A 10,639-nucleotide genomic window follows, 5' to 3' on the forward strand; every position below is an offset into this window, starting at 1 on the left:
ACAACAGAGTAGATAGGCATACCTTTTCATTGTAAGGAAAGGCTTTCGTTATTTTTTAAGTAGACCCCGTCTCCCCCACACCCCCTCTACACTGGCCCCCAAGTGAACACTGGTTCTCAGGTAAGATCCAGGAGTCTCCACAGTTTGGAACCCAATACCTCATTTCCTAAAATACTTGACGCTCTCGCAGGCTTCCTCTGGCTATAACGGAAAGGAGATTAGCCTTAGAATTGTGCTGCTAATAGAGGAAAGCAGAAAGTCTGTTTTCCACTTAACGGCTCCTGATTGGGGTCTGTTACGTCCAGTCTGAGTTGGCCCGGAACTTGGCGTCGGGACACACCATTCAGGCTCTGGCCGCCTCGGGTTAGGGCGGGGACCCGGCAGAGGAGGCTGCATCCTAAGATCGTAGCGCCGAGGTGCTCCTCTCTCTGGAAGGCTAGGTGGCAGAGCGCGGGAGATGCCGTGTTTGGTACAGGGCTGCTCTGCGCCAGTCAGGCGAGGCCCGGAGGTTCGCATCTTCAGATCCCTCTCTGATTATAGTCCTTGGATCCCCTTCTCAGCTCCGAAGAGGCGGTCCTAGCGACCAGGTAGCTCGGGAACCAGGTTTAGTATACTTGTCACCGCTGGGAACCCGGCTTTCCGGGACTCCCAAGCCTTTGAGGTCTCTCTCTCAGAACTACATTTCCCAAAAGGCTCCGCGGTGATTGATAGCTCTCTCAGCCTATGGACGGGGAAGACTTCTGGACCTAAAACCTGAGAGGTCAATGGCAAGAGGACGGGGGCGGTATTTTCCGGCTGCTAGCTGCCTTGCCGGGCATCCCACCTGTGTCCCCACAGCCCTGTCACGAATCCCGGTCGGGTTCTGGGCAGGACCGCCACGGCGTAGTGGGCCGGCTGCGGCTCGGCGGTGGAGGACCCTCGCTCGGTGTTCGATCCGGGGCTGGGCCAGGGGGCGGTGAGTGATCCGGGGAAGGAGACGGCGGTTGCAGCCTCGGAGCTGCTGAGGGGCGTGGATGGGGCTCGCCCAGCGCCCCGAGGTTGTCCCTGCCGGGTTCCCTGCGCTCGCTTTTCAGAGCCCACGAGTCTTGCTGAGGAGTGGGGAGAGGTGACTGCACTTTTCTCTGCCGGCGTCGGGATAGCTCATCCTCTTAATCTTTTTTTTTTTTTTTTTCTTTCTTTCTTTTTTTTTTGCTCTTCGGTGATGGTCTTCTGATTTCAGTTTAGCTTTGCGACCCTCTGATCGCTGCACCTAGATTAGGGCCTGCAGCACCGCGAGGGAAGAAAGTGGGTCTCGGTCCTAGCCATACGGTCATGTTCCTATTAATAAACCCAGTGCTTCTCTCAATGGCACTTAGTCACAGCACCACAGCCTCTAGGGCCTTTGAGGTCACCTGTTCAGGGGGCAACAGACTGGGTGGGAAACAGTGTCTAACCCTAAGAGTCCTCATGCGAAGAGTTGACTCAATGGAAAAGACTGATGCTGGGACAGATTGGGGGCAGGAGGAGAAGGGGTCGACAGAGGATGAGATGGCTGGATGGCATCATTGACTCGATGGACGTGAGTCTGAGTGAACTCCCGGAGTTGGTGATGGACAGGGAGGCCTGGTGTGCTGCAATTCATGGAGTCGCAAAGAGTCAGACACGACTGAGTGACTGAACTGAACTGAACTGAACTGAAGAGTTCTCCATCCCGCTGTCTCTTGCAGGGGGGCCCTGCTGTGGGTTTGTAATGGATGTAGAAATAAAATGTTTTTGCTCAGACTCATTACAGTGTTTGCATCCTAATGACATTTTTTTATTAAGGTTTTAAACCAGAGAGATGATATGTATTCCCAGTACATACATTCTAAGTGGCCAATAGCAATGTCTGTAAATGCATTAGTGTTCCCAGGAAAAGTGTTTGTGTATTCTAGTAGTACCAGGTGCTTTGACAGGTAAGATGAAAAAGAGTCAAACTTCCTTACCCCAGTCTAATCCATTCTCCACTGAAACGCAGAATTCTTTGCAGCAGATTCAGCTTGCTAGCTTGTATTTGTTTCTATTGGAAACTCTTTAAGTGGAAAAATGAACAAAAAACCCAACATTATCTTATATATTTTTTGTGACTCCTACTGCCTTACAGCATACTGATTACTGAATGACTTAATGATTCATCTAGTAACCTGACCATCTCCCCCCAAACAATTTCTTCATGATACTGATGTTGATATTATTAATGTCTTAATGATTGTTTTCAGCCCCCCAAATTTTGTTTTATGCTTATCCCCATTAAATTTCACCCAATTTTACAGTTTATCCATGTTGGTTTTTTCAATCCATGTCTTTTGAGTCCCACTTCTGACTGCATTAAACCTTGAAATAGAATGATACCTAGGACAGTTCCCTTTGGGCTTCTGCACAGTTTAGCCCTTGAAATTAACACTAAATCTACAAGATAAGAAAAGTCAGCCTTTCTCATAACTAATCTGAGTCTAATTAAGTCCGAAATCTCCTACTTAGCTGAGGAAAATGTCGTTGGAGAGAATCCAGTGCTTTTCCAGAAATCGAGTTATACCCACACACTCTCCTCTGTTTTTCTTGTCCATTGTGGACAATTTCTTCCTCAAAACAGTCATGGCTTCAAAAGAGTGAGGGTTCTACAGATGTGGTTGGAGGCCCAGTCCTCACTTTGTGATGAGAAATTTGGCCAAAGGAATGATTATGTAAAAACAGAAAAGAAGAGCATCTGTTGTTGACAGCATTATTGTTGTTGTTCAGTCTCTAGGTCGTGCCCAGCTCTTTGCAACCCCATGGACTGTAGCATGCCAAGCCTCCCTGACCTCCAGTATCTGAATTTGCTCAGATTCATGTCCATTGAGTTGTTGACGCTATCTAACCATCTCATGCTCCGCTGGCCTCTTCTCCTCCTGCCTTCAATCTTTCCCAGCATCAGACTCTTTTCCAATGAGTCGGCTCTTTGCATCAGGTGGTCAAAATATTAGAGCTTTAGCTTCAACATTAGTCCTTCCAGTGAATATTCAGGGTTGATTTCCTTTAGGATTGACTGGTGTGATCTCCTTGCAGTCCAAAGGACTCTAAAGAGTCTTCTCCAGCACCATAATTTGAAATCATCAATTCTTCAGCACTCAGCCCCTTTAGGGTCCAACTCTCACAACCATACGTGACTATTGGAAAAACCATAGCTTTTACTTTACGGACTTTTTTCAGCATTTACCTCAAAGCTATTCTGGTTGAGGGGGTTTTGTTTGGGTGTGGTGGTGGCTGTCTTTTGGTTTTGGGATAATGGTGAAAATGTCTAGAGAACTCTTGATGCATACTGAGATCTCTTGCTTTAGTAACTGATGACCCTCAGTGATGTGGCTGGGGACTTCAGGGACAAGTGGGTTATCTGGACACTGTTTAGAGAGTCCTCTTCAGGGATACCGAACAGCACAGATACAAGAATGGGCTCTCAAAGGGTAAGGATGCAATTTTCCTTCATCTTAGCTTTATTAATATAATTTTTAAATTTTTTGGTTGTGCCAAGTGGCTTGTGGGATTTTAGTTCCCTGACCAGCAATTGAACCCATGCCCGCATACAATGGATCTTGGAGTCCTAACCGCAGGACCACCAGGGAAGTCCCTTTATCTTAGACACTTTGAGAGGGCCCAGATCTGAGTGGTCTCTGGGGATGTTGGTCTCTTAGAGCTCTAGCTCTCTGTGAGAGTAATCACCTCCCTGGCAGAAAAAGAATGACTTCTATTTTTATGGCACTTAGTGGTTTTCAGATTTCTTTGATATTTTTCTGTCTGATTCATATCTTACCATAGCCCTTTGATATATGTATTTTCATTCCCCTTTTCCAGCTGAGGACCCTGAGACTTAAAGTTAAGTGGCAAAAGTGAGCCCAACCCAGGTCTTTGTGGAAAAGGGAAGGTGCTCTCCCCAGAGTTTTTTTCCTGTCACTTAAACAAACAAACTGACCCCTCCAGTGCTCTCTCTAAAATACCATGGCAACTCTGCCTTTTTTTTGGCTGTACCATGAGGCACACAGGATCTTAAATCTCTGACCAGGAATTGAATTCATGTCCCTTGTGGTGGAAGCACGGATTCTTAACCACTGGATCACCTTCTTTCTGGGATGTCTCTCCTTTCTGCTTTATTTCATATCTATTACACAAGTACTATATATTCACTAAAGGAAAAGATAAGCAAAATGAAAATAAAAGTCATCTATGAAGAGTTGTGATCCTTCTAGCCATTTTCCTAAGCATATATACAATTAAAAAAAAAAAAAGAAAAGAAAAATAATTGGGATCATACTGAATATTCATTGGTATATCTTACTTTCTTACACAATGTACTGTGAATATATTTTGACAATAATAAATATCTGTACATTACTTAAAGTAACTACTTAGTATTTTATTGTATGGAATACAGTAATTACATTAAATTGAACCATACATGTGACCATTTTTGGACTACTTTTAACCTATAAACTGGCAATTTCAGATGGCTCTCCTGCTGCTGCTGCTAAGTTGCTTCAGTCGTGTCCGACTCTGTGCAACCCCATAGACGGCAGCCCACCGGGCTGTGCCATCCCTGGGATTCTCCAGGCAAGAACACTGGAGTGGGTTGCCATTTCCTTCTCCAATGCATGAAAGTGAAAAGTGAAAGTGAAGTCGCTCAGTCGTGTCCGACTCTTCGAGACTCCATCATGGACTGCAGCCCACCAGGCTCCTCCATCCATGGGATTTTCCAAGCAAAAGTACTGGAGTGGGTTGCGACTGTCTTCTCAAATGAAATTATTTCTTTGTTGGGATCTATTTGGGTCATTTTAAGTTTTCACCAGTATTGTGATGATGCTGTCTTAACTAATTGTCTTTTTAAAAGTCTTGTTTATTGAAATAATTAGTTAACAGTTAGCTAATATATATATTTTTTGCACAATGTCCTTTTTTTGTTTGTTTACTTTTGTTCACTTCTTTAGACTCTCTACAAATTTCTGGGTTTGAGAATAGATACATTTCTAAGATATTTGGTATTTTTGCCAAGTGTCTTCCAAAAAGACTGAATCAGTTTATTTATTCCTGTTAGCATTATATGAAGTATCTATTTCTTCATATTCTATCTATCATGGGCGGTATCATAATCTAAGAGTGTAGGTAAAATAATAGTGATAGCTAACATTTGTTGAGGGCTTAATCATTTAATCCTCATGACAACTCTGTAAGGTAGGTCTTTTTAATTACATTTATTAATTTATTTTTGGCTGTGCTGGGTCTTTGTTGCTGCACAGACTATTTTCTAGTTGCAGTGCCAGGGCGTCTCATTGTAGTGGCTTCTCTTGTTGCAGAGCACAAGCTCTAGACACGCAGGCTGCAGTAATTATGGCACATGGACTCTAGAGCACTCCCGGGCCCTAGAGTACACGCTCAGTAATTGTGGGCTTAGTTGCCCCTCGGCATGTGAGATCTTCCCCTAAACCAGGAACTGAACCTGTGTTCCCTGTATTAGTGACTTTAGGGACATAGTAGTTCCATAGCATGTGGGATCCTCCCAGACCGGGGATTCAAACTCACGTCTCCTGCATTGACAGTCAGATTCTTTACCACTGAGTCACCAGGGAAGCCCTAAGGTGGGTTTATAGATGAAGACACAGAGACACAGAGACACAGGGAGTTTGAGTAACTTTCCTAAGGTCACACATCTAGTCAGAGACATAGTTAGGATTCAAATTCAGACAATAAGACTCTTGAGTTTACATCTCTTTACCTATATACTGTATTCCCTGTGTGTCATTGTTTTAATTTGAATTTCTTTGGCTAATGATGAGTTAAAATTTTTTCACATATTTATAGGCTGCTTTATTTTCTTTTGTGAATTGCCCATTCATGTCCTTTGTCCCTTTTTTTTCCCCTCTATAAGTGTTTGTCTTTTTCTCATGGTTATATTGACTGCTGCCCTTCTGGGAAAATTTAAAAACCAAACGTTATAGTTAACTTCCTTGATTCTTTCTAAGGGTGAGGTCATGGCAGCTTTGTTTTGATAAAGTTATCTCTCCACATGAGTTTAGCCTTGTGCCTTGAGGGATGAGTTATTGTGCTTATTCTAGAGTTTCTCTCACCCAAGTCTGATTTTTCTTTTTTTAATGGGAAGCAAAGAGCTTTTCTTCCTCAGCCTCTTGGGGAGATGACCCTGTTTTATCATGACATCATGGCTGCCCTTTTCACTTTTATTTATTTTTGGCTGCACTGGGTCTCTGTTGCTGCACACAGGCTTCCTCTAGTTCAGTGCAGTTTCCTCATCACAGTGGCTTCTCACTGCAGAGCACAGGCTCTAGAGCCAAGGCTTGGTAGTTCTGGTGCACTGGCTTAGTTGTCCCTCAGCATGTGGAATGTTCCCCAAACAGACCAAGGATCTAACCTGTGTCCCCTGTATTGGCAGGTAGATTTGTAACCACTGGACCACCAAACATACATTAGAATTTCCTGGGGTGGTCTCCTGTACCTGAGGAAGAAGAGGGGTTTGCATTTTCTCAAGCCTTATGTGATGGTTCAAATTAACATCCTGTGTTCACCTTCCTTATAGGATTTCAAAACCAAGTGTAACCTCCCAGCTGGAGCAGAAAGAAGAGGCGTGGGTCCTACCACTGCAAAATTTTGAGGCAAGGAAGATCCTGAGGGAAAGTCACACAGGTGAGGTGTGTTACCTGGTGGGTGGAAGTCTAACATTTCAGCCCTTGTTTAGTTAAGGAATTTGGAATGCTGCCCTAGACTTTTTAAAAATTTAAATTTATTTTTGGCTGTGCTGGGTCTTCATTGCTTTATGCGGGCTTTCTCTAGTTGTGGCGAGCAGGGGTTACTCTCAACTTGCGGTGCATGGGCTTCTCATTGCAGTGGCTTCTCTTGTTACAATGTACAGGCTTTAGAGCTCCTGAGCTCAGTAGTTGTGGTTCACAGGCTTCCTTGTCCTGCAAAATGTGGGCTCTTCCCTGACCAGGGATTGAACCTGCATCCCCTGCATTGACAGGCGGATTCTTCACCACTGAGCCAGCAGGGAAACCCTGCCCTAGACTTTGTTCTTGCTATTAGAAGTTTAACTTTGACTTCCTGGACCATCAGTCATTGACCAAATAAAGTCTTCATTTAAATTAAACATTTCACTTTTGTCTAGACTCTAACGTCATTGAAAAAAGTTGTCCAGTTCTGACAATATGTGCTTTACTCTTGATATCAAGGTCACCTCAAGGTTCACTGGACCATCTTAAAATAAAAAGGGCTTGGGAATTCCTTCTGTCATGAATGGGAAGCTCAGTGATCTTTAGTAAACTCTTCAGGAATCAAAATGAGAGTAGTCATACTAAATGTGGTCTGTTGCAAAAACACTCATTTTAATCTTCTTGCTGCTTTCTGCTGATCTTTCCTGATCGATGTTTAGTCGCTAAGTCGTGTCTGACTCTTTGGGACCCCATGGACTGTAGCCTGCCAGGCTCCTCTGTCCATGGAATTCTCTAGGCAAGAAAACTGGAGTGGGTTGCCATATCCTCCTCTAGGGGATCTTCCTGACCCAGGGATTGATCCTGAATCTCCTGAATTGACAGGTGGATTCTTTACCACTGAGGCACCAGGGATATACTCTTCAGGAATCAGAATGAGAGTGGTCAGATTAAATGTGGTCTGTAGCAAAAATACTAATTTTACTCTTTCTTGCTGCTTTCTGATGATCTTTCCTGATAAGTAATAACTTCATCCTGTGTTACTTCTGTTAACTTTTCAGAATTTAAGCATCAGGTGGTACAACTTGATCAGGACGTTTCCGAAACGGCAGAACCATGTGGAACATCCTCAGAAGGGGCCAATAAAGATATTTCTCCTCCTCCTAGTTGGGGAGGGAACTGGGAGAAGGGTCTTGAGGTAGCAGGGCAGCGTGGAACCCTCCTGGGAGAGGACCAGCAGGGACCCTTTTCACGGGAGAAGGAATTAAACGAGCTCCTGGAAGGATATGTAGGAAAGAAGCTGGTGTGTGCGGAATGTGGGAAAAGCTTTAACCAGAGCTCCTATCTCATAAGGCACCAAAGAACCCATACTGGCGAGAGGCCCTATAAGTGCATGGCGTGCGGGAAAGGCTTCAAACAGAGTTCAGACCTCGTCACCCACCGCAGAACACACACAGGAGAGAAACCCTACCAGTGCCACAGGTGTGAGAAAAAATTCAGCGACAGCTCGACCCTCATCAAACATCAGAGAACCCACACCGGCGAGAGACCCCACCAGTGCCCCGAGTGTGGGAAGACTTTTGCACGGAAACCGCACCTCACAGTGCACCAAAGAACCCACACGGGGGAGAAACCCTACATGTGCCTCCAGTGCCACAAGAGCTTCAGTCGCAGCTCCAATCTCATCACGCACCAGAGGACCCACACGGGAGTGAAGCCCTACGGGTGTCGCGACTGCGGGGAGCGTTTTGGCCAGAGCTCAGATCTGATTAAGCACCAGCGAACCCACACGGGAGAGCGGCCCTTCAAGTGCCCCGAGTGCGGGAAGGGCTTCCGAGATAGCTCTCATTTTGTGGCCCACATGAGCACTCACTCGGGAGAAAGGCCCTTCAGCTGTCCTTACTGCCACAAGAGTTTCAGTCAGAGCTCGCACCTGGTCACGCACCAGAGGACACACACGGGCGAGAGGCCTTTTAAGTGCGACGGCTGTGGGAAGGGCTTTGCCGACAGCTCTGCCCTGGTCAAGCACCAGCGGATCCACACCGGAGAAAGACCCTATAAATGTGGCGAGTGCGGCAGGAGCTTCAACCAGAGCTCCCACTTCATCACCCACCAGCGGATCCACTTGGGAGACAGACCCTATCGCTGCCCTGAGTGTGGCAAAACCTTCAATCAGCGTTCCCATTTCCTCACACACCAGAGAACGCACACAGGAGAGAAACCCTTTCACTGCAGTGAATGCGACAAGAGCTTCCGGCAGAAAGCACACCTTTTGTGCCATCAGAACACTCACCTGATGTAGGAAAAGTCTTTCATGCTTCTTTTTCTCCCTTCCAAATTTCCATCGCTCTTATCTTTGTTTCTGTTTTTTCTTGGCTGTGCTGCAAGGCATGTGGAACCTTAATTCCCTCTGTGCATGCTCAGGCGCTCAGTCATGTCCAACTCTTTGCAACTCCATGGACTGTAGCCCGCCAGCTCTTCTGTCCATGGGATTTTCCAGGCAAGAATACTGGAATGGACTGCCATTTCCTTCTCCAGAGGATCTTCCCGACCCAGGGATGGAGACCAGAGGTCAAACCTTACATTAGAAGTTCGGAGTTTCAACCACTGGACCTCCAGGGAAATCCCACTGCTGTTATCTCAAAGTGCTCCAAACAGAGAAAAGCTGAGCATTGGTAGCTCATGTGAGGCCCTAATCTGTTCTCTTTTTCTGTTTTTTCATGGCAAGGATAAACCTAGAGGGTCCAAACAGTGTTCTAAACACAAAAGGCATTGCTTCAGTGTTTTTGACTGACTCATAGAGAAATGTGAGTTTCGTGGTTGATGCCTGTTTACTAAAAGAGAAGTGAGATAAATGTAGTCATTTTATCATTGCGTGGGTGCTAAGTCCCTTTGGTCCTGTCCAGCTCTGCTCGACCCCATGGGACTGTAGGCCACCAGGCTCCTCTGTCCGTGGGATTCTCCAGGCAAGAATACTGGAGTGGGTTGCCACTTCCTCCTCCATGGGGTCTTTCTGACCCAGGGATCCATCCCAGGTTGCTTGCATTGCCGGCAGGTTCTTTACCGCTGAGCCACCAGGGAAGCCCTAAATGACTCATTATGGGTCGTGTGATTAACTCACAGAAAAGCCAGAAGCTGTCTGCAGGTCTCCTCTTCCACAACATGGAACAGACCAGCTCTGGGATTTGTCAGAGCATCTCCGGGGCACCACAGGACTGAAGGAACCATATTCTGTCCATCAAACCACTCTGAAATTGGAGATGATTCAGGGAGGTAGGCTAAGTTCCCAACAGTTTACAGGGTCCCATGCTGGGCTCCTTGATCCTCATGGCATATATAAGTGGGTAAGGAGGAAGTTGGGTGTTGAACACTTTGGAGAGAAAGGTGGGAGACTGAAGGTTTTTCTTCCAAGCTTTCCTATGTCAATACAGACTAATACATCAGCCTTGGAACACTAGTCCTCTTCCATTAAATGGAGTGCCATCTGAGTGCTGTAACAGGGGATAGAACTCAGCTGACAACCTGTACGCTTTCTTTAATAGATAATTGATCAGAGGGACTTCCCTGGTGGTCCAGTGGCTGAGACTCTGTGCTTCCAATGCAGGGGGCCCAGGTTTTGTCCTTGGTCAGGGAACTAGATCCCACCTGCAGAAACTAAGCATTCAAATGCCACAACTAAAGATTCTGCATACCTCAATGAAGAGCTGGTGCAGCCAAATAAATAAAAAGTATTAAAAATTTTCTGTCCTTTATTGTGCCCATCCTGCATGAAATGTTCCCTTGGTATCTCCAGTTTTCTTGAAGAGATCTCTAGTCTTTCCCATTCTTTTGTTTTCCTCTGTTTCTTTGCATTGATCATGGAGGAAGGCTTTCTTATCTCTCCTTGCTATTCTTCGGAACTCTGCAAAAAACCAGTCAATCCTCAGGGAAATCAGTCG

General features: G+C 45.7%; 1 protein-coding gene across 2 annotated transcripts; it reads left to right on the forward strand.

Moving 5' to 3' along the window:
• Positions 1 to 804: 804 nt before the first annotated feature.
• Positions 805 to 10,327, forward strand: ZNF774 (zinc finger protein 774). 2 transcript variants are annotated; one of them, XM_040257524.1, is made up of 4 exons: positions 805 to 955; positions 3,336 to 3,458; positions 6,575 to 6,681; positions 7,763 to 10,327. In XM_040257524.1, the coding sequence occupies exons 2-4, from the start codon at positions 3,355 to 3,357 to the stop codon at positions 9,001 to 9,003; spliced, it is 1,452 nt and encodes a 483-aa protein (XP_040113458.1). In that variant the 5' UTR covers positions 805 to 955; positions 3,336 to 3,354; the 3' UTR covers positions 9,004 to 10,327. The 2 variants fall into 2 exon arrangements, with proteins under 2 accessions (XP_040113458.1, XP_040113459.1); XM_040257525.1 differs by lacking the exon at positions 805 to 955 and having other exon boundaries at positions 3,125 to 3,458.
• Positions 10,328 to 10,639: the final 312 nt, after the last annotated feature.

Source organism: Oryx dammah, unplaced genomic scaffold (assembly GCF_014754425.2).
Source record: "Oryx dammah isolate SB20612 unplaced genomic scaffold, SCBI_Odam_1.1 HiC_scaffold_16, whole genome shotgun sequence".
Classification (NCBI taxonomy): domain Eukaryota; kingdom Metazoa; phylum Chordata; class Mammalia; order Artiodactyla; family Bovidae; genus Oryx; species Oryx dammah.

Excerpts from the sequence above, each read along its gene's own strand:
- ZNF774 (XM_040257524.1), top strand. The coding sequence starts at position 3,355 with ATGTGGCTGGGGACTTCAGGGACAAGTGGGTTATCTGGACACTGTTTA. Across the intron at positions 3,459-6,574 it reads CAAGAATGGGCTCTCAAAGG|GATTTCAAAACCAAGTGTAA; the intron begins GTAAGGATGCAA and ends CCTTCCTTATAG. Across the intron at positions 6,682-7,762 it reads CCTGAGGGAAAGTCACACAG|AATTTAAGCATCAGGTGGTA; the intron begins GTGAGGTGTGTT and ends TTAACTTTTCAG.